Source organism: Hippocampus comes, unplaced genomic scaffold (genome assembly GCF_001891065.2).
Source record: "Hippocampus comes isolate QL1 unplaced genomic scaffold, H_comes_QL1_v1.1 scaffold76, whole genome shotgun sequence".
Lineage (NCBI taxonomy): Eukaryota > Metazoa > Chordata > Actinopteri > Syngnathiformes > Syngnathidae > Hippocampus > Hippocampus comes.
In genome coordinates this window covers 1327837-1355219 of record NW_017805277.1, presented here as the reverse complement: position 1 = coordinate 1355219, position 27383 = coordinate 1327837, and the positions used below count along the sequence as shown (strand labels likewise).

General features: G+C 44.3%; 1 protein-coding gene across 3 annotated transcripts; it reads right to left on the bottom strand.

The window, feature by feature from the left end:
- Positions 1 to 374: 374 nt before the first annotated feature.
- Positions 375 to 26629, bottom strand: map3k4 (mitogen-activated protein kinase kinase kinase 4). Of its 3 annotated transcripts, none has more exons than XM_019870648.1 (27): positions 26357 to 26629; positions 18354 to 18544; positions 16837 to 18269; positions 13946 to 14209; positions 13568 to 13720; positions 13321 to 13478; positions 13110 to 13226; positions 11459 to 11558; positions 11259 to 11342; positions 10907 to 11176; positions 10681 to 10830; positions 9359 to 9520; positions 9049 to 9182; positions 8126 to 8204; positions 7959 to 8037; positions 7038 to 7131; positions 6680 to 6802; positions 4456 to 4556; positions 4292 to 4372; positions 3353 to 3544; positions 2885 to 2955; positions 2486 to 2602; positions 2235 to 2394; positions 2042 to 2164; positions 1611 to 1717; positions 1196 to 1375; positions 375 to 1109 (listed from the first exon to the last, which is right to left on the bottom strand). In XM_019870648.1, the coding sequence occupies exons 1-27, from the start codon at positions 26386 to 26388 to the stop codon at positions 1089 to 1091; spliced, it is 4776 nt and encodes a 1591-aa protein (XP_019726207.1). In that variant the 5' UTR covers positions 26389 to 26629; the 3' UTR covers positions 375 to 1088. The 3 variants fall into 3 exon arrangements, with proteins under 3 accessions (XP_019726207.1, XP_019726209.1, XP_019726208.1); XM_019870650.1 differs by lacking the exon at positions 26357 to 26629 and adding an exon at positions 26112 to 26231; XM_019870649.1 differs by lacking the exon at positions 6680 to 6802 and having other exon boundaries at positions 26357 to 26628.
- Between the last annotated feature and the right edge of the window lie 754 nt (positions 26630 to 27383).

The following is a 27383-nucleotide window of genomic DNA, read 5'->3' as shown; positions in this document are numbered from 1 at the left end:
GCTAAGTTTTGAAAGCAAACAAGAAGCTGTAGCGTCCATTGACGAAAAAGAAATTGGCTCACATCTCCTGTTCCATGTAAATCCACTTCAATTCCAAACCACGACTCCATTCCACATACGCATCGGCGCTCTGCGCTGACGCTCCTCATCCTCGGCTCCCCAAGCCATCCATTTTTAGGCGTACCTGAGGTGATACTTCACAACTGGCAAACAATCATTAGTTAACCTATATCTTCTACATAATTTGTTGAGGAACCAAGGCACATAAGACTATTAAATTGGATACTGTAATACTTTTTATTTTGGTATCTGTAATCAAATGGGTGGCCCCAGTATTAGATGCCTTTGTGTTGAAAAAGAGAGACAGCCTCTTTAAAAAATTGATTGGTTTATTAATATTTGTACATAGCAAACACTGTAAAGAGCAGCAGAGGACCGTGTGTGTGTGTGTGTGTGGAACAGCAGCAGCAGAGAGAAGGCCATGTTTCTCTTGGTCTGGGCTGCACCAGGTCGTACGACCAGCTTTTCCCAACGACTTTACATTTACTCCTCGGCAAAATCAAAGAAATGAAACAAAAACCTTCCCGTTGCTCGCGTTTGGCAAGTGATAAATTAATATGAATATTTGGATGGTGTTCATGTCATAAAAGATGCAGTTCCTTCCATTCAGCAACACTTTTTCCCCTGCCTCTCAAAGGTCAACTGAAATGAGATTCTTCCCTCCACTACTCAACTTAACTGCCCCCTTGGGTAAACAGTTTAAAAGTGCCATAAGGTTTTCTAACCCCCACCCCATTCAGACCCCCCCCCAAAAAAAGTGAATGCTCTCAAAAGTCCTTTCAGAGTTCGCTTCGCCAGTGAGAACAATAATTACTTTTAACTTTACAATATTGTTTATACAAGAATGAATGCAGATGCTATTCTTAACATTATATACACTTAAAATCAAAAACAAAGGTCCACTTGTCCTCTGCATGGATTTACGTTCCTCAGTTTAACTGCATGTGCCTTGAGCCAAAACATCAACTCGTCCACAGTTGTGTGGGCAACAGTGTGTGTGCCGCAAAGTCCAAAAGTCACTCTTGTGTTCACTCTTCATCCGTGCACACCTGAAGCAGGCAGGAGACAGATCATGTTAGTGTTAAACATTGCGCATTAATCCGTGATAGCTTGAGAGGATCCTCGGCCCACTGACTTTGACAAAGGGGTGGTCGAGCAGCATGCTCGCCGTCCAACGCCGTTTGGGTTCGCTCTCCAGACAGTGGCCCAGGAAGTCCTTGCCCTCTGTGCTCAGCTTCTCGGGGATGGGGGGCTTGTGGCCCATGCCCACTTTGTACATGATTTGAAAGTTGTGCTCATACTCGTGCCATGGTCTCTGCGCATGAAGGGAAAAACAGGGGGAAAGGAATCGGATGTTGCAATTCAGAAATGGCGGTATTAATGCCAAGATGATGTCATGTACTTGCAACCCCTAGGAAAGAAATTTAATGAGAGATATACTATGATGTGGTTTAATCGCAGAACTACCAACTACCCGCTCGTGACTGTTGACTACATGGAAGCCAATATACCATATGTTATATATGACATTTTTTGTGATTCGTTCTAACCTTTCCTGTGACCATCTCAATGAGGACACAGCCTAAACTCCAGATGTCTGCCGCTCTGCCATGACCTTCCCCTTTTGCTCTGGTGATGACCTCGGGTGCCATGTATGCTGGTCGAGATAAGGGGAACAAAAGAAACGGGTTTGACTGGAGAGCACAGCCTTCAGCAGAAATACACTTGCCGACCACAACAGTTGGTCGACCGAATAGTCTCCAAAAACCTGCATTCACAAAGATAATGCTCAGTTTTGATTGACACAGACAGGGAGGTATTCGTTTAAAAAGATGTTATCATGATTTGCAGTGGTGCAGAACTATTGTGTGGTGTGCGGTTATTATAATGAAGTAATTATTTCTCTTAATAAAATGAGAGGCACCCAAAATTAAATAGTAGTAGTAGTAGTAGAATTTACTGTATCACTGAATGGTCTTACCGGCTGTCCCAAGGGTACTGTTGACTTCGCCCGGCATGGTGTGGGTGTTGTTTCTTAACTTGACAGAACAGCCGAAGTCACCCAGTTTGATGAGGCCAGAAGATGTCAGAAAGATGTTGGCTCCTGATGAAAGTGCCATTCTTAGGAGAAGCGCAAGACAGAAATGTGCACTTAAGAGTGTCCGGACGCTGACCCTTGATGTCTCTGTGGACAATGCCGTGTTCATGGAGGACGTTGATGGCGGTGGTGATTTGTTTACTGTAGAGCCTGATGACATGCTCCTGCAGACCCAGTCTGGACACCTCCTCCAGTGTGCCCTCGTCACAGTATTCCATGAAGATGTACATCTCCTCCTGAAGGGCGATAAACCAAAGTCGGCTTTTGTAAATAAACAGTGACTGAATTGGAAGAGGTGGTGAGGAACAGCAGAAGCCAAAGTCTTACCCTGTGGAGCTCCACTCCGAAATATCGCACCAGGTTTGGGTGCTTGATACCTTCAAAGATTTTCAGCTCGTCTGCGGTCTCCTTGATCGTTTTGTGATCGTTAGGCTGGAATCTGATCTGAGGACACGCGACAAAAAGAGAGAGAATGTGTTTGTTTGGCATTCATTTTTAAATCTAAGCCACGAATACCACATTTTCCATTCATTTACATTTTCACAAGCACCGACATTCAGCAGATGCACGGCATAACACCGATCCTACCCAAAAAGAGCCATCTTGAAAAAATTATGCGTTGTTCAACTGCCAAACCGTTGTAAAGATCCAGTGTATAAATTAACCAAACCGCGCTTTTGTGTTGCGTGTCTGTAGAGTTCAGGGAGCACTTGCTGGGCGACAAACCTCTTTCATGGCCATGAGTTCTCCAGTGTCCACGTTAATGCAAGTGTACACTTTTCCGTACTGGCCTTCACCTGTTGACAAACGTGGACATGCAGACATGCATCAAAATCAGAATTAATGAATAAAAATCAGAGTTATCGTCATTGGCCAAGTGTGAGGATGAAATTAAGAGATTTGGCACGGGTAGTTGGTGTCACTCAAGTACTGTGGAAGAAAATACACATTCAAGATGTATTCCCAAATTTATAAAGCACAGAGACTCATTAAGGAATATCAAATGTGCACATTTAAGAAAAACGTTTTGATGTTATGTTGTGTGGAGACCTTGAAGAATATTGCTTTATTCCATTTTGGAATACGGCTGTAACATGAAATGCAAAAAAAGTTTGAGAAATACTTTCCGAATGCACTGTACATTCTAACCTCACCGCTTCGTTAACATTGTAGCAAAAGAAGAACCGTCCTCACCGATCTTGTTTCCCCTCTGCCACTTGAAGGTGACCTTCCTGAGCCCGACGTGCATCACGTTGTCGTAGGACTTAGGCGTGTGACACACTTGGCCGATGATGTTTCGCTGCTTCATAACAGCATAGCGCTTCTCCTCAAACTTGCGGATGGAGCGCCGGACAGCCTCCAACGGGCTCTGTCGGGCCGCAGAGTCTGATGGAGAAAATGTTTAATGTAGTCAAAAAGATGCAATGTGTTCTCTACCAGTGACTTTTAAGGCCCTATTGTCATGCCCAGCACAAGTCTAGCCTCGCAAGCCCAACTGCGCTTGGGTGGAGTTTTCTTTCCTTTGGTATTTTTATAGATGCACGTAGTTAGAAACAGGCGTTTGCGCCGCTGTGGGAGTGAACATCTTTGACTTGCTTCCTGGCCAATGGAAGCGGCTCTCATACCCTTAAAAGTTAGCGTAGGGGAGACGCACGGTCTTCATGGCGGAAACATTAACTGACTCGCTGGAGTCAATGGAGCAGAGTGACATGCAGGGCATGTTTCTAAGTCACTGCAAGAAGATTTTCACTTGTGGATGATAATATAAATGTGGCCACTGGAGACCACCTTCCATGTGGGAGGAAACCAAAGCACCCGGAGAAAACCCAAGCAGGCACAGGGAGAACATGTAAACTCCACACAGGAAGGCTGGAGATGGAATTGAACCCGGTACCTCTGCACCGTGAGGTCGACGCGCTAACCACTCTCCACCGGGCCACTGCTTACAATACAGTAACATACATTTGCTCCGTCTCGCTTTTGATGAGCACTTAGGCCTTCTACACTACCGTATTTTATTGTTGCTCATGATGGTGTTGCTTGGAGGGCTAATTCTTTTTTTTTTGGTGATACTTGGTTTAAAAAGTTTGGGAAACTCTGGTCTAGAGAAACATATCCAATTCATCACTTCACCTTTGGATTGGCTGATGAAAGTGCGGAGCTCCCAGCTCCTGCGTGTGCTGCTATTGGAATCTCCCTTCGGATAAGAGGGTTCTGTTGGGAAAACAGTGTGGATTTGAATATTGAAGGAGTAAAGTAGCATGACGTGCCCAGTGTCAAACTATGAGTGTGCCCACCTTCTCTGTCCTCTGTGGGGCTTGAGTGGCGGCTCAGCGACTTGAAATTCAACTCCGCTGCAACGGATGACAGCCGGTCGTGCTCGTGGAAACTGGATCCCCTGCAAGTACACCGTACACATTATTCAATTATTCATTATTCTTGTATAAACTGAAAGCATTTGCGATACAGTGAACCCCCGCAACATTGCAGTTTATCGTTCGTGCCCTTGAAGAATCATATATTTTTATGCAAATGTTTCTGGGATTTTACAGAACAGAGGCAAGTCCCAATTTAAAGTTCGGTGCCTTTACTGTTGCACCACGTGTGCGGGCAAAAATGAGGTCTGTTGGGGGAGATGCAGCATAATTGAGAGAAATATGGCCATGAGGATTGTGAAAACTTCACCCCCCTAAAATAATTGCCTCAGTCATTTTTATTTCAGTTTTTCAGATAGCAGGAAAATATGAACCAAATACTGATTATATTATATTAATCATGAAATATTATGATGATTATTATTAGTATTAGTATTATCAGCAGCAGCTAAGGTTGAGGCCGGTTTAAGCAGAGGTGGCATCCTGTGATGCTCGAGGCAAAAAGAAAAGAAAAAAAAAACATATTTTGTGTCAAAATATGACGAAGGCCAGTGGTTTAAGAAGGTAGCAATATGCTTTTATTTGTATGTGTTGCTGCTGCCTGTATTATAGACGCAGATGGTTGAGGTTGACAATTACTGTGACATCTATGCTGATTTCGATTCGTCTGTCACCAGCATGAAGCGAGCTTACTTTTATTAGATGAAAACGTGGTTTGGTTGAATATTTTGGTATTTAAGTACACATTATAGAATTATTTTGTTTTGTATTTTAGCTTTCCAGTAATCAACTGAGTATGACAAATATACTGAAGCAAGCACACTTTGAATCTTATTTAGAACACTCAACTCAACTGTATTTATAGAGCACTTTCAAACAGCCATCGCTGCATACAAAGTGCTGTACATGGAGCAATTCAACATATACAACAAACAGTAAATGCCATTCTTCTTTCTATTTCCTTAAAGTAACATTAAATGAACCTATTTCTTAACATTAAAGAGTGAAAAATGGTGTCCACTGTAGTAACTGCTGTCCCTGAAAGGGTTAAAGTACGTGGAAAGGGACAAACTATTAAAAATAAATAAAAATAATTAATTATATATATATATCTTAATTAACAGCAGCAACACATACAAATAAAAGCATATATCCCTTTATGTCTCAATGTAACGGCTTTTCACCTAGTCCGGGAACAAAGCCCCCACATTAAACAGAAGTTCACTGTATTTCTCTTACATTTTCCAATCAAACAATGAATACATCATTTAAGGTATGCTCAAGCTGACAGTACAAGCTACAACCATGTGACGCATGAAAGCAGCCGCGTCCATGTTGTCCCTCAGAGGAGTCTACTAAGCGTTCAGCATGAAATCAGAAGATTTAATAGCACAGGCAAAGGTCTATTGGCGGCACGTGAGCGGCGTCAAAAGCAAGAGATTCGCATTAAAGCACTAAAGAGCAGAATGTCATAGCCCATTCTTTCCATTCCAACAGATAACACAGCAGACAATTGCTTGTAATGACACAAAGTGAGTTAAGAAACCCTGATTTGGACACAAAGTGGCATTCGGGCATACAAATATAATCCACAGTAGTTAAAAGGCGCGTCGAAAAATGCATCTTCGCGCCCAATGAGATTTATGAGTGCTTACAAGCCTGAATTATATAATCATAAAAAAACATTTACTGTTAAATCATCCAAGGCTACAAAAAAAAAAGTGCATTTCAAAATTTAAGGGAGTATACACTGCACTTTTATTCAGTTCTTCTTATTCCGTTTTCAGACTAAATAGAGGCTCTATACGACAAATATGAGCTCATGGTGTGCAGACTAAACCGAGACAAACATTACTTTACGACATTTTTCTCAAATGGAAATAAGAAGAGATGCTAGACTTGTTCTGCAACCAAATGGTGTCGTCACAAAAATGTCAGTCGCAAATTTGGCGAACGTACGCATGAGTGGGCATATAGTGATACAATAGTAATCCAGGATTCTGGAAATAAGCATGACTATTGCAGTATGGAAATGTGCAGTTGACCTGCAGAAACAACTCATTATCAGTGCTTAGAGGAGATTTTGCGTGCGGATTTCTTGGGATTTTGTTTCCTTTCTCGCGGGTGACCAGGGAAGAGGGGCTACCTGACATCATTGGCGGTGCCGCTGGGCGCTTTAGCGTGTCCGTGTTCCCCCGGGCCCTGTGGGGCGGGCCGAGGGCCGTTGGGGAAAAGCTGATTCCGGAGGTCACAGGGGAGACTTCGAGAGCTGCGTGGTAAAAACAGACACACTGAAGAGCTCCGCCTCGGAGGAGCCAGTTGTCTCGGGTCGGATGTGCGCAAACGTGAGTGAGGGTATGTGGCTGGGTGGTTCACTCAAACACACACACGCACACACAGTTCTGCCATTAGTAGTCAGGTGAAGCAAAGGGAGCCAGAAGCAGCAAAGCAATGAAGGCAAGACTAAAACACTCTTTTCTTCATTAACTGACTAATCAACCAACCTGAATCCTTCAGCATTGGGGATGAAAAGATTTGGATTTGGTGGGTCACTGTGGCAGCGAGGGACTTTCACAGGCCGGGGGCTATTTCTGGGTGCTGGAAATACAAACAAATGCAGAGATTCACTGGAAATCCTGGAAAGGGACGTGGATTTGGAAATGAGTGAGAGCAGCTCATGTGTGAAGGGCCTCGGCATTCAAAAGTGCTTTATTGAAAATATAAAACACTGTCATAGTTTAAAAAAAAACAAAGACAAAAGGCATAACTTTTCGCAACTTTCCCTAATGGTAAGGAAACTCTCTATGACTGATTTTATTTGAACATACTGATTATATTTATAAAGTATTAAATATTTGATGATTATCCTGTGTCATGGTGAACCATCTTCACATCTCGATCACTGATCGGTAATGGAGTGTATTGTATTTGGGATAAAAACACCAAGTTGTATTGAAGTATAACATCTATCCATCCATCCAGCCAGCCATCTAACCATCTAAGTACATGCATCGTTTTGCATAGTATGCACATTTTTGCAAATGTCAACCCTACAGTTTTTGTAAATTAGCTGTCATTTTGCTCCTGAAGCCGTGCTTTCAATTGACAATAAATAGGATTTTGTTCTAAATATTGAGAGGAAAAAGCTGCACTTTTACAAGGACTAAAACAAATTAGATTACCACACAACAGCTTGTGATTTGAGAGTAACATTTCTCGTTATGTCATGACCATAATTATTCAATAAATGTCTATTGCAACCATTTGTGCAATGCGCGTGCAAGCTGTGCACATCTTGCGGCAGTGCTTTGCTATTTCGTGGTCGGAGTGGTCTGCTTTGTGTCACAGCACGCTAGAGAACATAAAAAAACATCCACAAACGGAAGTAGCATCAGTGGATTGTTTGATTATTTTGGTTATCTCACCAATGTATAGGCCAGTGACTGGGCTATGAGGTTTGCCAATCACATGTCCAATGCATTCGTTCATCAGTGCTTGTAAATTCTGCAGGGAGAAAACCAGGTCAGTGCAGCGACGTCATTTTATGTGCACAGGTTTTTTTTTTTTTTAATTTATTTTTTTTGTTAAATACCAAGAAGTCATCCTCCGGTAACGCTGATATGAATGCAGGTTCAATAGCTTGAAGAAAGTCAAATCCTTGAGTGGCCCACCTGTGGAGAGAAGTGGGGTCATTTAAATATGCACATCAGATTCGATACAAAATCAGGAATCGTTTTGCTTCTGTCCTGAGGAGGTCATCCGATGCTATAATGAGCTTGTCAGCCCTTCAAGGAAAGTGTGGTAGGATGATGGCGCCGCTGTCAGTGTAAAACGGTAGCCGTGGAAATGTTGCAAAACAATAGCTCATACATTTCGGATTGTATTGCGACTAATAAAAATAGATTTTGTGCAAAAATACTTGAGCTGAACAGGTCAAAATGACGTTACATATTTTGAATCAAATTTCCAACTCTTCAAAATGGAATTACAACTAGTTAGAAAGACGTTGCAGATATCTACAATGTTAATTCTGGAAAGTCAAAAATGGTGTGGCTTTTTAAATGTTAAACCTGCTTGCCATAACGACACAATCATAAACTTATTGTTCAAATAAAACGTCTGTCAGTGTCAAACAAAACTGAGCATTTCTGTTCACCATTTGCAAAAGCACATTTTGTGTGTGTGTGTGTCAGGTATTGTGTTTGCCCTCATTAGATAATTAGATTTGTTGCTTCAAATTCCAAACATAGCAAACAATAGGATAAATGACTTTACGAGGGCGGATGGTGAGTTGGAAGTGTTTAAAGTTCCAGGGAGATAGTGACACTTGATACACTCGTCGGGTGGCTTATTCAAAAGTGGATTGGGTTGGGTTTGCGGTGAGCACCAAAAGACACCGACACCCCTTAATAGTTGCCGAGAGCCAACACAAAGGCTAGCTGACCTCTGTCCCAGTGTTATAGAACCAGAAAGGGCAGTATGTAACAAATGACATCGCCCTCGTTGGAGGCTTACCTTGGCTTGGTGCCCCGGCCACTCTCGCACTTAGTCAGGACGTACGTCATCCACTTGCGAGCGAAGGCTATGTAGCGCTCACCGATCCTCTGCCTGTACTCCCCTGACATGAGGCGCACCACTTCCTTGTGGTACTGTGGAAAACATCCCATTATATCAATAAAGATGTATTATCAGACACAAAAAAATGGCATCAATGGATTTAGAAAAAGAGGAGAACTCCTTTTCTCAACTGTCATTTTTCCAGTCCCCAGTGCATATTTATTTCCGCACCGGTGTTAGAACAACGATCAGCCCTTTTGCTTTTTACCTCAAAGGCAAAGTTGTAGCCTTGGATCATGGCCTCTCTGTAGTACTGCTGCAAAGTGGACGACTCGGATTCCTCCGCCTCGGCCTCAAACTCCGACGTGAAAATGTACTCCACTCGTTCGATGGCTGAGCTGATCTTAATGCAGAGCTGCAGGGCTTCATCCTGAGTGTACGTGCACCCAAAAAAATCAGACAAAGGTGGAAAAAAATGAATCGTTGGCCTTAATTTGTGTAATCCATACGAGATGTTTACATGTGGTGTTTTGATTTGAACCCAGTTGTTTGGTCTACTGTATATCATGGTCAAATACCCTTGCAGTATACTGTATAGTTCGGAATTCAAACAATGTGTTCAGGAGAAAAAAAACAACACCTCGAAGTCGCACCAAGATACACAAAGTTCTAACGCATTTTAATTCTTATTTTTGTGACTGTGTGGAATGTTCATTTGTATGACAGTTAACATTACAATGGTCTGCAAAGTTAGGCAATGTTTTTATGATGGAGACAAAATGACCCTGCAATGGATTATTTCTACTGCTATCATTTCTGATGGTAATCCATCCATCCATGCATTTTCCGATCCGCTTTATGTTTTTGGAATGTGGGAGGAAACCGGAGTACCCGGAGAAAAACCCACGCAGGCCCGGGGAGAACATGCAACACTCCACACAGGAAGGCCGGATCCGGGATGGAACCCATGACCTCTGCACTGTGAGGCTGACACGCTAACCACTGGCGCACCGAATGGCCATTCTTATGGAAATATAGTTTCTAAATCCAAACAAATTAGAGGTGAACCATCTTTCTAGATCAGGGATGGGTCCACTGGCCACATACAGCCCGCTCATATTTTTCGCATTAAATGACCGCCCGCCCCCCACCTCCCCAAAAATGCATGTCCCTTTTTCATTCATTTGCATAATTAAATACATAAACTACTATAATAAACAGCTTGATTGATTTGACACTACATTTATTTTTTATAAATAATCGGTTGATTCAATATTGTCATTACATACATTCCAATGAACACGCTAACGCATACATTTTAAATCATTATTTGTAAGTAAATGCATTATTATTAACAATTTTGCATGTTAGCTTTTTAGTTTTTTTTCTAAATCTCATCAACTAGGAACCTATCCATAACAAAGGTTTGCCCCCGATGTTCTTGACTGTGCTTAGCCTGAGAGATTTCACTCGATGAGAGCATGTATTTTCAGATTGAATTGGTGCCTCTGCAGGTGTGTGTGTGTGTGTGTGTGTGTGTGTGTGTGCGTGTGCGTGTGCGTGTTTCAAAGGTTGTGGTTATGTAAGCACCTTGAGCTCCTCCAGAGCGCTAGCGATAAGAGGCTGACTGGACGTTTGCTCGCGGCTGAGAGTGAGCACATCCTCCATGGACTGCTGGACGGCCTTCCGGTGAGCCACCAGGTGAGCCGACTGCATCACAATCATGAGCACATTCTCCACCTGCGGTCGCAGTCGGGGATGATGAGGCGTACGCTCATCTACGCTAGCGGGAGGAATTCAATCATGCCTCACATACTTTCATGGCCCGCAGTGTGTCGACGATTTCCATTGTGGGAACCAGTTTCAGCAGCTCTCCGTCCCACTGGGCCCATTCCGAATCGGTCGTCAAGTCCCCTGCGCGATGCTTGCTCATGAGGAGGAATGCCTCGTCCTCCGCCATTTCGTCGGGCTCTTTGGAGCAGTCCTTTCCCGCGGCAGCATTGAGCAGCTGCAGGATGAGCGGCCGCTGAGCCAGCAAGCTAAAGGGAACAAACACCTGCAGCTCCTCCAGGCCAGGAATCTGGACCTGAGGGCCAGAAGACAAAGACGAACGTGCTTTGACTCATATGACAGAGATGAAAACGTTCCAAAAGAGAACAGTAACACACCTTCACATAATTTCTTTTCTTCAGAGCTTCGAGGAGAGACCCCACTCCGTTCGTGATGTTAAAACCCGCGGCGACCTCCAAGTCCTGCGGCAAAAACGGGAAGTCGGAACACACACCCTCAGCTCTCGGGTGAGAATGAATCACACGCTCACAAAGTCTGCACAGTCACTGCTCAGTTTTAAGGTGACATTACAACTTACCTTGCGTAGCATTTTGGCAAAGCCCAGAGCCTTGGATGCTCGTTCCCTGGCCTCATGAAACAGCTCTTTAAGCGACCGACTGGTCTCGATCACTGAGCGCCTTGGAGGATTTGAAAAGCAAAATATGACGAGTCATAATGGCCCAATCAAAAACACCAACCGAAAAACATTACGGCATGCTGCGCAAGCTAACGAGATCCACTAAAAGAGCTCGATTTTACAAAGATAATAGTGCCCTTTTTTTTTTTTAATGACCCTTTCATCCTCTCTGCAAAAATGCATCCTGGAGAAGATACAAAGCAGGACAAGAACTGGCGCACAGGCATAGCACTCCAAGTTCATGAATATTTGTGGGGGAAAAAAACAAAACAATTTTATCAGGTTGAACATAAAATACCTTGTCATTGTAGTGTATTCAATTAAATATAGGTTGAACATGATTTGCAAATCATCGTATTCCGTTTTGATTTACGTTTAACACACTGTCACAGCTTCACTGGATGAGTGCAGGCCTAAGTCCTTTTCCTCTTTCTTATCTACGAAGAATTCCAGACAGCATGTAGACTTTGCAACGAGAGCAACATTCAAATCGTTGTCTTACTTCTATGAGCTCCACCATGTCGACATTAGTTGACCACCTCCTCCACCAGGTACAAAATTTTAAACAGAATCTCATTAGGGATTTTTTTCTCTTGCTGTTCCCAAACTATCGAACGGCCCCCTGACACACATTCGGCAATCCGCCTCACTGACAATTACAGGACTAAAAAACATTTAAAAAGCATTTTTTTTTTTAAAATTCTTTAGCTTTCAACGCAGCATGAATCTCACGAGACTGTCCACATTTTAGCGTCTTACGTGTTTCTGCTGTTTTTAAATTTGCTACTATTTTCGTGTTCTTAAATTCATTGCGTCGAGTTGTCTTCTGTATGCTCAACTCAACTGTATTTATAGAGCACTTTAAAACAACCACCGCTGTATCCAAAGCGCTGTACATGGAGCAAATATCATATACAACAATAAACAATGAAACGACAAATTAATAACAAAGACGGTAGAAAGCACAAAAACAGTCAAACTAAAATCAAGTCCGAGTCATGCTGAGTAAAATGCCAAATAATACAAATGAGTTTTGAGACGAGTTTTAAAGGGGGGCAGCGAGGAGGCTTGCCGAATGCTCAGTGGGAGGTCATTCCAAAGAGAGGTATTAGTTGATCTTTATTTACGCACGGCACTTTGGTTTCAGCTTATTAAAGTGTTCTAAAAATAAAATGTAGTTAAGTTGGCAATCAATCTCTTGACCTCCTGTGTGTCAATGCGAAGGAAGCATACGGCTCATATTCCCTCCCTCCCCTGGGGAATCATGACCACGTTATTTACCTTGAGACCACGAACAGACCGTCGGTGGAACAGCCAGCAGCCATCATAAAGATTTTTGACAGTTGGGTCTAAAGATCAAGATGAGGTGCCGCAGGACTGTCTCTTGTCAACCAACTGGTTTTGTGCTTGTTGCATTTTTGCTAAAAAGGAATATTCTCCTCACAACCCGCATCTTTTCTGTATTTTTGCTACATCTCGTCGTGGATTTCATTTTGATTGGATGGCTGTACCTAAAGTTGTGACCAGTGACTCTAAGGTTAGAAGCCCTTACCTTATCTCATCTGAGGCAGTGCTGTCATCTGCACTTTCCCAGAACTCGTCGCCGTTCTTTTGCAGGCCGGCATCAAGGAACTCTCCAGTGGATTTGAGCAGCATACCAGCGATGTCACTTCAACGGGAAAAAAAAATAACTTGTCAATTCCGTGTGTTTGACGAAGAGGCTTTGAATGGGTCTGTGGAAGAGCGACGCAAAGGACGCTAACCAGAAAAGCTTCCCGGACTGGGCCTCCCCTCCACGGATGTAGGGGGTGATATCTTTGGTAAAGTGCCACTCCTTCTCCAGTAGGTTCTTTAAACTGTGAGACGCCTGAGGCAGCTGCTGCAACATCTGGATCCAGCTGTGCATGTAGTCAAAGTAAACCTGAAATCCAGACACTAGAGCGGTCACAACTCTGACAAATCACGCGTGCATTCTCAAAGAAGCAGGGAGGGAAAAGTGACGCCTCTTACAACAAGCATCTTGTGCAGTTCCTCCTCAAACTCGTCGATGTTGGCGTTGGTCTGCAAGCCCTGAGCATCCGTGACCACGCCGCGCAGCATGAACTGATAATACTGCTTCATGAGGAGACCCCCTTTGAGAACCTCCTTACACTCACGCACCAACTGCAACGCGTAAAGACAAACCGGTAAAAAAGAATGAAGGATATTGAAAAAGCGGACCCTCACAATTACATGACGTGATAATATACAGTATGCCTTTTTGTTTACAAGCACGACACTGGTCACCCTCTTTGCAGCAAAAATTGTGCACACCGTACAGGCCCCGTTATCGATGGGGCGATAAGAACACGGATCGGATGGACGGACGTCGTTTCGGTATCTTCTTGCCTGGTTGATACTGAGTAGGGAGGGTTCTCCGGCAGGTCTCTGCTCCAGTCGCAGCTTGAGGCACTCGTGGATGACATTGAGGAGGACTCTGCAGAGCACGAGGAAGGCTGGCCGGAAGGATGGGAGGTCCATGTCCAGCAGATCCTCCCAAGAAACCTGGTCCGCTCCCAGGACCTCTGGTTCAGCTGAACCGCTGCAAGAGCCGTGGCGGGACAACTCCGGTAGGTAGTCGTTGTACAGCATGGGGTCTGGGAAGTCCGCAAACTGCATCAGGAGAAGACAGTTTAATACTTCAACCAACCAATCAAAAGGAGGACTACCTCCGACAAGCACATGCGAGAGAGGCTCGGTTGTCATTGCTCTGTGTGTTACCGAGCAGGTTAATGCCCACCACACACCAATTTCCATGGAATTTTATTGAAGGGCGGCACATGAGCTGAGAAAGATGTCACTACATTTTGGTGAGGTTCCAAATGAAGGTGCAGCGATGTTGACGCTTTTCTAGTACTGTCCTCCAGTATCGGGGGCAAGTTGGCTTTGACCTTGATGAGATGAGCAGTGCTACATTTGTGCTAAACATAAGTCTGGATATTATGGCCAGAAAGTTCAATTATGTTTTCAGTCGAAACATAAAATCTTTAATACACTTGTTGGAAAACGTATTACGGAAAGGCTAACATCAGCAATTGATTTGCGGTTAATAAGGAGCATTTTAAGTGCGGGATGACTCCCAGTCAAGTTTGGCTGCGACTGGTTAATTCTGAACACAGTCACATTCTAAATGGTTTCAACCTCGGGTACTCAAAGCGCTTTAGACTGTTACCTCATTCACCAACTGATGACGCGGCATCAGGAGCAACTGGGGGGGTTCATTATCGTGCTCAAGGACACTTCGACATGGCCGCAATGGCCAGGGATGGAACCACCCACGGGTTGGGAAACGAGTACTCTCCCACTGAGCCATGCCGCCTCCATTCCAGGTATAAGATGGTGGTTAAAAGAGGGGCAAGCACATTATTTCAGCGCGTATTTTTATTTATTTTTTTTACTTCCCCTCTGGAAAAGATGAAATGTTTTCAATTGAGTTGTACAGGTTATAGGTCACAATGGTGGACATATTTATGACATGATTTAGCTTGGTCTCATTGTTTTTTGTTTTTTTTAGATCTCAGAAAAATGTGGTATTTGAACAGGGCTGTGTCGACTTTTTATATTCATTCAATGTACCTTCAAAGGATAAAAATTTGACATGAAAGTGGCAACATTTTGGTTACGATAGTTCCTTCTTGGCCTTTTCCTGCACCCCAACGAATGCCATTATCGTTCAAACCAATTTCAAAAATACATTCTCTGCAGAAAAAAAAAAAACAACAACTGTTCCCAAAAGAGAACTGAAAAGATTCATCTGTTTTGTGTTGCATAACACAGAAAATGAAGTTTTGACCCTGGCAAGAATTGTACAGACTGGCTGCTGATGCCTCCTAATCGTTCCTCACTGCGGCGCCTAAAATGACAGCCAGCATAATCAGAACTAACAGAAATATTTTTTCGTTGTTGACTGATAAGCCGCTTGCAATAATCTCAATGTTTTCAACTATTTCACGGGGTTAAATTAAGCAGCTTGATATCATCTGTGACAACTCTACAAATACATACTAAGAGTAATTCTACTGCCTTCAAGCAATGCATGTGCATAAATGAAAGAACAAAACTCCTGTTAAGAAGGTTTTGATTGAAAGACAACCCTCCTTGTGCTACAAATTCAACACATTTTCTTTTATTTGCAGTTCTTTACTACCGAAAAAAAATGTCCGCATTTTAAGAACAACTTAATTTTTAATTTTCAAAAGCATATAATTTTTTTTTTTTTAAACGTTCATGCCTTCAAACTTATGCTGTACGGAGCCACGGACATGACATTTGAAAAACAAAACAATGCCAAAAATACAGAAATAAATAAAATACAATACAATTAAAAAAAATACTTTGTGCACACAGTGTAAATATTATGTACGCACGAGGAGGCACGAACTATTGCTTTGTGCGCATGGACCACTTACATTGTGTGCACAAAAAATAAAGTGCGCACAAAGTAGTTGTTGGTGCGCATGACGTAGTCAGAGCGTACGCACGAAGAAGCTGTGTCTCCTTGTGGATATTTCGGACGCACGCTGTACTGTAATTATTCCATGCGCACGAAACACTGTAGTAGTCTGTGCGCACAAATGTGTTTTTTTTTCCAAATGTCATGTCTGCCATTGTCTATAAAAACTGATGAAAACATGATTTGCATCCTAATTTGGAATGCAGTGGATAAATTCGTTAAAATAATTTGTAAACATTCTTGATGTGATGGAAGGATTTATCAGTGAATGCTGTGGACTCCTGTGTCCAGTGCAAAATAATTCGTGGAGAAGTTGCTGCCAGAGCAAAAGCTCTGTATGGATGCAGCTCAAATTCCCATTACCAATCACTTCTTGAAGCGGCGAAGGTTTGCAAGTGTAGCGAATGCTGTTGTTTTTTTTTGTCAGGGTTCCTTCAATGTTGCAAACACATTTTTTGGAAACAAGAAAATTTAATTGGGAATTTTAAAATTGTTGGCGAACTCAAATTAACCCTGAAGAAAAAAAAAAATTGCTCCACGCACACGTTCTTACAACTAGTGTGCTTTAGACAGCACACTAGTTGAAACCGAATCAATCGGACCTCTGCTTGTTGAAGAAGCCAAGAAGTGCACTTCATTCTGACTCGTTTGCTTCTAGGCGCACTTCAATCAGTTTCACGCAACTGACAGAATGGATTCATCGCTTATCATGCCCATTCCTGATTCATCAATCCACCTGTGTATCGAATGTGTCGACGAAGCGCGAAAGCAAAGATGAGCGTCTCACCTCCAGTGCCGGCGTGTGTCGCAGCAGGGCCGCCCGGGACCTTTGGAGAGAGCGGTCCATCAGTTTGTGCAGTCTGAGAATGAGTTTCCGCAGTCCCATCTGCTTCAACGCTTTGTCCACAAAGGGCCTGTATATGGCCGTCGGACAGAACACGCCGTCTCCGCCCGCGGCCTCTGGACTTCCCGATGCTGCCGTCGGAAGAAACTCTTCCTCTGACAACAGCTGTGAAAATTTCGAAGTCAGGGTGGGAGAAACTTCTCCCTCCTCTAGGATACATCCCGCAGTCTCCTCCTCGGCGTCCCTGTCCTCCCCGTCGCTTTCTGCTGTGAACGTGGCGGTGGAGTCATTCTCATCCTCCTCGTTGTCGTCTTCCTCGTTGCCCCGAGAGCAGCGAGGGGACGGGATCTCAAAGACGGGCCAGCCGATGCGAGACAGGTCCCGCAGGCCCAGGACGGTGGCCATGACGCGCAGCTTCTGGTTGAGGTCCTGGGTGATGTTGAGCCATAAACAGAGCGCCTGCACTCTGCCTTGGAAGTCTCGCGCCGCGTATTTCTCGTAGTCCCTCTGCAGGGCCTGCAACGAGGGGTACAGCGCTTCCACGTACTCCAGCAGCTCCATAACGCGCTTGACCTGCTCAAAGGCCAGCCGCTGCCTCTGTAGGTGATCCCTGCAGTCGGCACCTGAGCCCAGTGGCTCCGCTGCGTTGAGAGCAGTGGAGGGGCAAGCGCTAAAGCCCCAGGGATCCCTTCCACAGTGGTTGCTGTCCACTGCGGCGGACGTGCATTTCTCTTTACAGTCAAAAGTCGGATCGGTCCTAATAGTCCGGCAGTCCGCGTGAATTGCTGGGGACCTTGAACACTGAGCCTGTCTCAGGCTATCGTAGTTCACCTTGAAATGTAGCACTTCATTGATGAGGTCGGGGATGGCCTGCCGCGCCGTGAAAAGGAAGAAATCCTGGTCGCTGATGGAGCGGCGTGCGTGCCACGCCTGCAGCTCCAGCCAGATGACTTCGTTGTTGAGGCCCATGAAGGCCATGTTCTCCTGACCTCGCTGCTCCTTCTCCTTGCGCTTGGACGACATGGACGTGAGCTTGAGCAGCAGCCGCAGCGTCTCAAAGAACTTGAGGCGGTCGGCGGGACAGTCCGTGCGAGAGGTCTGGCGGTGGGTGCGGGCCATGTGGGGCATGGACACGGGCAGTTTGCAACTGCTGCAGCCCAAGCTCAGGTAGTGCTTCCTGGGATCCATGCTGAGGGCGCCAAAGGGCACCGATTTGGACAGCGGATCAAGCATGAAGGAGCCCTCAAACGTCTTCTTGTGGTCTCTCTCGGTGGAGCGCAGAGTGGCCCTCTGCTTCTTGCATTGCTTGTAGCTGTGCTCCTCGGGCGTCTCTGCCGGCCGGGGGCTTTCTTTCTGGACAGATGGGTTGGGGTCCGCTGAAAAACACGCAGAACCGCTCAATCGTCAAAACGCACACCTACACAAAATACCGCGGATGAGGAAAAGCTCATTTCTCTCACGTTTGCTGGGAGAACGTCCGCCGCTCTTGAATTGGTTGCTTTTCTGATGTTTGCCAGACATTCGTTTCATCTGACGGGGGGTGTAAGGGGGTGATGTAGCGTACAGGGCTTCCTCTTCCTCACTGGGCGAATCCCAGGATTCTTCCGTCTTAGAGTTCTGCTGGGATTCATCTCCCACTGGGTTGCCCTGCCTGTTAACATTTACGATTCAATTTAGAGGCAAAAAAAAAAAAAAAGTCAAACTATTCACAACGCGCTATTCATGCTGGCAGCTTTATAATAAGCACAGCGGCCCGGAGGCCGACACGAACAACAAAGAAGCTCTTTGGCCTTTTTTTTTTTTTTTTTTTTCTGAAAATGATTTCCACCATGTCAAACCACAGAAACTCATCAAGGTCAGAGAGCGCTGGAATGTTTGCAGTCAGTCAAGAGTGCGCAGCAACAGCAAATCACTTGCAATGCCGCAGCTGCAAAAAGTGAAAGCACACGTAATGTGCACTGCTCCCCGCGGCAGACTGACAACTGACTAGTGGTGCCTCCTTTGGAGTCCGACTGGCTGTCTCTCTCCCTGCACAGCAGCCATGTGTGTGCATGACCACAGGCCTGCAGATGCACAGATCCAAGTTCTCTCTTGGGCTACGCAAACATTAAAGTACATCTAGAGAGGGAGATATGCAGAAACTCCACAGGTCAAACCGCCACCATGCGCCTAAATGACTAATTCCATAAGAAGAGGTTTTTTTTTTTTTTTTTTGCTTTTTTTGTGATGCTTCCACAAGCATATTCCAGTGATGGAAAAGAAGAACAATGGGATGACGACCATACACCGGGAAATGGAACTTGGAAATTGCTATGAAGGAATGTGGGATGCATCGCTCTGTCCTGGATGTTGAGGACAATTTTGCCAAGTCTGCAGTAAGGAGACAATTACTGTATAATCACAGAATAATAATAACATAACATACAGTAAAGGTTGATGTTTATGCACGTTCAGGGCTGTGTGTGTGTGTGTGTGTGTGTGTGTGTGTGTGTGTGTGTGTGTGTGTGTGTGTGTGTGTTTTAAACTCTACACTTTCCCAGCGTAACAATCAAAGCAGAATTGACCAAGACTTTTTTCCACCCATTCCCAGTTAAAATTCATTCACTCCCAAAGACATATTTCTATGATTTGTCGGACTCCACATATTAAACCCAAGGTACTTCTTGTATTTGTTTAATTTTTTTCAAGACTTAGGGTAAAAAATGGCTGGTTTAATTTAAAAAAAAAAAAAAAAAAACAAGAAAAAAAACATACTTAACGGCAGTTGATGTAAATTGCGTTCCAAAAATTAATGTAAAGAAGTACGATGCTGAGGCTATGATCAAAGGCTGGCTATTTCATTTAATTTTTATTGTACAGTACAAGCCATTTTTCCAATTAACTCATTCACTCCCAAAGACGTTTTTAAACGTCTTTTCAGACTCGGTTTAGAATTGGCTGGTACTGAACGAGTTCAAAGTCAATGTTAGAACATTTTCCTGTAAAGTTTGACAGTAAACAATGGACCGATCTTATTTCCATATCTAATCTTTTACCATTAGTTCGACCAGAAATATTGAACGTAGAGTATTTGTCCCTGCTCGAATCGACAAATGGCATATCATGCACAAGTCCATTTTCTGATGCAACTTGCTCAAGGGAGGCTTGACGAGGTTCTTTGCATGCACATTGTTGCTGCAAAAGACGCTTGTTTTCATGTAATGAAGGTGTTAATTCTCTGCTGTCAAACATTCGGACATGGATCTAGCTTGACAGCATACTTGCAATGATTTTCAGCAGGCAGAAATGACTTGAAACCTTAGCATCTCCGGGGATGGGGTGGAGGCGGGGCGGGGGCACAAAGCAAGAAAGCGATTGTGAGCGGGAAATGTGCCATGAGACAACAGTGTCCAACCTTTGTCACCTAATCCCTTTTTGCTGTTTTTTTTTTGTTTTTGTTTTTTTAATAGGATTAGAGGGGGAAGGTTGGATCGTGACCTCGCCCGGCAAAGACAAAAAGAGAAGGAAGGGGAGTTGGTGGGGGCGCATGAAGCCTGGCTATCCTGCATGCTCTTCACCGTGTGTGCCTTCATCCATCATCCGAGTGAATGGTTTTCACGCAACACGTGCCTGTTTGTGTGGACACAGTGGAGAGGGGCGGTGCTGTATCACTTTCGCTGAGTGAGTGTTTAAGAGAAACGACGGGTGTGTGTGTTGGGGGGTAATCTGGAAATCCCTTGCCAGCAGGACTGCAGACTTCTACCACCCATCTGCCCTGCATCACAAACCCGGTCCCCCTGGGAACTGCGATGGAACTACAATACAGCCGACAGACACCTGCTGCAAACCCTGAAACTTTGCATGAAATACTGCGACTGCGAACACGGCATCAACCCTGATGAAGCCAGTCCTCAAATGACATAGCAGCGAGTCTTGCATGCATCCAAGAAGAACAGCGGCGCCTTTATGAGTGCATTGTGCGGCAGCCAAACTGTGGAGGGGCTTGTTCTGCAGGATCAGGAAATGACAGCAATCTTTTCTGTGTGCCTGCACAAGAAGGCACAGTAAGCCATGTCGGGAGTCACAATGAAAGCGTTTATCAGAAATGCACGGGAGAGGAATGTACAGAAAACCAAGCAGGTGCAAGGCGGAAATGTAAGCACCTCTGAAGACTTTTTCTCTGCAGTGTGCAAAGCGGCGTGCAGCAGGGCAAAGGCACAGAAATACTTCGTGCGAGTCAGAGGGGATCAGACCCCACAGCATGACTGAAATGCTCAGAAATGGCAGCAGCACCAATGACGCCACAACGGCCGTCAATTTGCTCGATCGCCCCCGCGCGCTGAAATTCGTCTTTTGGCTGCTTTTGTGCATGGAGTGTGGCATGGGGGGAGGATCACGGAGAGGGTCACGGGCTCGAGTAACCTACTGTCTGCAAGCTGTGCCCGACTGGCTGCCGGGAGTAAATGATCACTGCAGATGGTGTCTGGCCGCTCTGAATGGCTCATCTGATGGTGCACTGGGCCCCCCCCCATAAAGGCCAATGGAATGCTGCAGCCCCTGGGCAGGAACACTGCGTGCATAATAAACGGCACAAAACCCAGTCTTTTCTGCAGAGCGACTGAAGCACAGATACCAAGGGCTGCTACATTCAGCTGAAGGGAGGGGCGGTGGCTGACCTTTGACACCCAACCTTCCACACATTGTACCAGGAAGGGGCACTCTTTTGTATAGTACTGACACGCGGCCCGTGAGGCCCACCACTGAATAGCACACAGCTGTTTAGTGAGCACGCTTGCTCACAAAGACCAAACGAAAAGGGGTTTTTTTGGAGCCGGGGGGGGGGGCGAGTTAGGGGAGGAAAGGAGGAGAAGTTGGCCTGTTTGGAAAGAGCACACTTTCTCCTAATTAGGACTGGCATAATTGAGCCTCGGCAGGCCAAGCAGACGCTCCATCTCCCGGTTTCCCATTTAAGCCTCCGAGTTATCAACCAAGGTGGAAAGAAAATAGAACTAATTACACTGGAGCATCCAATACTGCTAGACAACAGAAACTGACAAAGCAATACAAGTTCTCTGATAGTGACAGTTTCAGAAAATGTTCGACTTGACTTCTACTTTAAGGCCCAGAGGCCAGATCCATTTTATGCTGTCCGCAAAGGCAAATCATGCGCGTCAACTTCACATTTCTGGCTCAAATACCAAAACTGCAAATTGTCATCACTTTTAATAACGTTGAGAGATTACCAAAGTTCCCAGTTATAACAGCATTAAAAAAAATTAATAAAAACTGATTTTGTCAGAGTGTACTCTTTGAAATTATTATGCACAGCAGTGTTTCAATGCACTTTACGTTTGTGAAAAAATGTAAATTGTTGTTGTTGAATTTGCAGCAAATGGAGGTTGTATTTACTGCAATCAAAAACCATTTCAATCAAAAACATCTTAACAGGTCAAGTTACATTTTAACATGGGAGCTCTTTGATATTTCTTCCATCCATTGAACCTGTGAGTTTTTGGACAGCTTCTGCATAAATATCTTTCCAGAATGTCAGAATGGCCTCCCCGAGTTGCTGTTTGGATGTCAACCTCACAGACCTTGTGCACAAGGATGCTTCAAAGTTCTTTTTTTTTAATAGTGTTGATTGTCAGAGGAGGGCAGGGGCCCACACACATTTCCTTCTTTTATGGCCGTCGCAGCCCATGATGTCGAGAAATTTCTTGCGGCATAAGATGGCACATTGTCAGGCATAAAGATGACTTTGTTCTCCATCAAAGAAAGTAGTCAGTTACAAACTCCACCTACTTTTAAGAAGTTATTTTCCCACCTTCCGGGACCGACCAGCTTGACTCTGAAACCTCTCTGCTGAGGTTGCAGCCTTGTTGGGGCATGGAGGCCATCCAAGATTCTATTCATCTTGACCATCCAAGGCTGCACCGCACTTATCAGTGAACAATCTCGGGTGGCAAGGAATACCTCCGCATTATTGGCTGCTCTGGGCATAAAAGGGGAGAAACTCATCATGAAGCCACCATCTTCCCCTGAACTCAACTTTTGGAGCATGCTCAAGCAAAAATCTACAAGGGCAGAGGCAGTTCATGTGCAAAGAGTAGCGTCGGGATACTATTTTGATACCATGCAAAGAAATTAAAGCAGAGAATCTGGAAAAATTCCATGGATGAAAGAGTTGCAAAAGCTGCTCTCAAAGAGGAGGTCTATTTTCAGTTCTTTACAACCAATAACATGTCTCAAAACACAAGTGTGCATAATCATTTGAAACGGTGCATTTTCACAAAGCAAAACTGCTTTTACTTTGGAAAAAAAAATACTGTTATCATTGAAAAGTTTGTTTGAAAACATTCAGTCGATGCTGAGTTCCATTTGCATAGACTATAAAAATCTGAGGAAATATCATTTGCATGTTCATTTGGAACATTTGAGACGGATTCTAAATGTGTTGTGTCTATGTGATAACGTGACACAATCAGGCATTTATAAGAGATGCCAGTCATCACGGCCCTCCAAGGCAAACCACAGCAACAGCGTGGCCCACAACAAAAATGAAACGGTCACCGCTGCTTCACGCTGCTATTTTGTACGATCTATCTCCCTGCGCACGATACCACTCGGAAATTGCAACGTGTACATACTGCAGCAGGAATCTCGGGACTTCTTGCCATCCCTTGTTGAAACTCGCTGCACAAACATCGCCATCTGACTTGAGTACTGTCAGCACACACACTTGAGAGAAAAACAACAAACACAAAGAACTTGACCCCACCCTTCTCTTCTATGTAGCACGTAGCCAGGAGTGGACCTCCCAGACTCTCCTGTATGCAAACGCACAAAGCATACACGAGTCAATGAAAGAGCTCTTACTGTAGCAGAAAGGTCACATGGTGAAATGTATCTAAATGTAGCCACTGTTTACACAAGGCAATGCAGAGAAATAGCGTAACGACTTCTTAGTCTTGCACCATGAATGCAAAGTGAGCAATTATCTGTTCCAACTTGAAAGAATATCTGCTAGTCAGGAGAGAAAGCTTCAGCAGGCCAGCGTATGCATGTGCCGGTCAGTTAAAATAGACTGATGCAGTACTTGTGCCTACTGCCCGTGTGCCATATACGGCCTTGCAAGTGCATTTGCCTGCCGTGCAATTTCTAAAAACACGTACAACTTAAGAGATACTGCTACAAAAAGCCCTATATTACAATAAAGCTAGTTTGAGGATTGCTGTGATTTTTTTCACCCCCCCCCCCTTCCCCACCTCCCATCCAGGAATTGAAACAATGTCTATGGGGAAAAAGGTTCCCCACCACTCCTTTATTCCTCGGAAAGATCAATTGTTTCAATTGAAGCGTCAGATGACAGCGAAAGCACAGTTCTCAAGAGCAGGTGTAGGCAGAGAGCGGATGCTGTTAGGAAATAAGACGAGGAGCCTCCATCTGCACTCCTCACACCGCCTGTGCTCCCGGCAAACGCAGCCTTTCAATGAGCTGTCGCCACGAGCGCCTGCAGCGCTGTACGGAGCGCACGGCTGAACCACATCCTGAATTCTCAGGAATGCTCGCTAGTGACCGTGTCTTCTTGGAGAACATGACATTTTGCACAATCGGACCTCTGTCGGCGCAATGATAGCATTAATTTCGCCAACAATATTAAGTGCAAACATGAGCAGCATAACACAGCTCCCTCTGTTAAAAAGATTAATGTCCGTAATGTCTGCCTTCATTTCCATTTAATTGCACAGCAATGCAGACACAACACAACTACACACACACATCCGCAAACACACAATGTTGTGTTCATGGAAACTGCAACTCTAGGCCGCTTAAATGCAAATACAGTGGAGCGCATTCTGGAACAATATGCCTCAAATACAAAAACTTTCACTTCAAGCCATCATCATGCACGACAATTTTTTTCCACCACTTTTTTTTAGGAAACTTCCAATGACAACCATCAAACAGGAAATGCCACTTACTATGGCACAGAAAAGTGGTGCAGCAAAAGATGACATTCCATTATCCCCAACATAAAATATATAGTGCAACTAGGTGACGGCATCACTATGCAAACACCTTACTGTTCAATCTCCGTTATTTGTCTGTCAAATGGTGTGGAGGTTCACTTTGTTTTGGTTTTATTTCACAAAGCGTTCGAAATACTACCATGTGAGAATTTCTATTTAGTCCCCCTGAACGCCAAATTTAAAAATGTTACTTTAAACATTCCATTATAAAATCGTAGGAAATGCATGCACATTTCCTTTTTTTCTGGTTTTGAAACACGAACAAATCAAAGCGTCCCAGATTGTGTTTGGCTGCGGAGGTCACACAGTACATTTCAAAGCACCAAAGAGGAGTTGTGAGACTTCTTCAAAGACATGGAAACACTGTGAAGTGTGTGTGTGGGCACAGCGTAGATTTGTGCTCATTATAGCACGTGTTACCCTCCACCCACGCACAAAACAAACATGGGATGTTGGGGTGGGGGAATGTCTTGTCAACTTCCAGTAAGGACATGCACCAGGGTCACATCAAGTTGTGCATTGTCCTTATACAACGTTAATAAGGCCGGTATTGCACAATCATCGACTTCACTTCAGACTGGCTGCAACACAATACGCATTAAAGACAAAAGGGAAATACCATTTGTACATAAAGGATGATTTTCTTTTTTCCGGCAAGTGGAAAAACAAGCGAGGAGGAGACATAACAGCAAATTCCTGACGCCCTGTCGCCTGCAGTCAGGGGCAAACTACGCCATGTCGATTATAGAAACAATAATATTTTACAATCTTCTGACGTGCATGCTCGTGCACGAAATAATTCACTCGGTAACCTTCACAACCACTGGGACAATTGTTGCTGCACGTTTCCGAGGGTCCGCTGAGTTCGACACGCAGCAGAAATAGAAAAGATCATGCATGTCCTGTTAAACTACCAAGTGAACATGCACACTTTGCAAAAATGTTACACGGGACAACAACACAAGCGCTAAATCTAGCTGAAGGATTACCAACAGAAAACAGTGGAGCAAAGGCTAGCTAAATCCTGGGAAGTGTGTGCCTGTTAAATCAGTGATCACACATGACTAATAACACGTCGTTTTCTTGAAGAAAAATAAAAACCACTTTGTCGGAGCTAGTGAGTAAACTTGTGAACAATAAAATGACAACGCTAACAGTGGTGGCAGGCTAGCTTACTCCCTAACATGCTGCAGCCGTTCGTACAATTACCTTCTCAACCAGCGTGCATTGTCGCTTTTTAGCGCAGCGGCGTGCTAATAACTTGCGGCGACTGAAAATTGCATAAAAAGTTTGCAACTCTCCTGTTGCAAAAGCAGTGAGGGAACTGCACGCGTCTCACAATTTGACAGGAAGTGAGTTAGTGCGCAAGAAGAGTGCAGCGTCACGCTCGGTTCTCTATTTGGCAAGCGCAAAACGCTGGTGGTGTGGTGGTCTGTTGGACAAATCTCTCATACCTGCTGGGCTTGGAGCGATCCGGTGGCTCCATAACGAGAAAGCGGCGTCCTATTCTTCGCCGTGCATGGACTAAACCATGTCCAGGCAACGGCGAGCGAATTTTGCACCGTTGGGTTTTTGCATAAATGACGGTTAAGAGTCTCTTTGAAGCACTTTCGATCCGCCGGCAAGGTGGACTTTCGCTTGTGCATATGCCGTCGCCATCTTTCCAACGTTCATTGACGAGAGGAGTGCCTCACAGCTCACAAGGCAATTGCTTTGCTACGGCAGCCCGGATGGCTCAGTTGCTGTCGCTCTTCCCCACTCTTGCACGCAATTCTTCTTTTCTGCGCCCCTCTCCCTCTCTCGCTCCCTGTTGTGTGTCTCGCCCAAAACACAATCGAAGTTAACATAATATTAATAATAATAATAATTATAATAATAATAATAATTATAACAATAAAACTTCCTCCTTAGATCCCCACATAAAGCAATCTAAGCTTTTCATTTGATCTTTTTTTTTTCAATATTTGTTGCGTTAAATTCGTGGTAAATACAATTTCCTCTTGGTTCTGATGTTCAGGGCTTGAATCGTCTCCTCTTTCCACATTCCCCCAAAAGTCTGTCTGTCGATGTGGATGGTTGTTTGTCTAACGTGGCCTACAATTGGGGGAATAATAATAATAAATGTGAATGCTTCCCACACCATCCTTAGATCCCCTATAGAGCAGTGCATGCATTTAATGAAATGCACTTGAATAGACCCGCTGGTTGTGTGCAGTCCTTTCATATAAAGGCGCTTTAGTGTATACTGTAAGGAGCCTGCATAGCCTGCAAAAAATAGTTATGTATGATTTTCATGCTGTCCAACAATTCTGATGTCTTAAGAAGTGATCAGTCGAAGTTGTCCATCTATAGACTGTTGTAATTTATGATTTGAATGAGGTCAGTAAAATTCTCCACATAATAAATCTACTAAAATGAACCTAATTTGTCTCACAAGTGTGTGAATGTGTCAAAGTCACCATCATATGATCATGAAGTTGA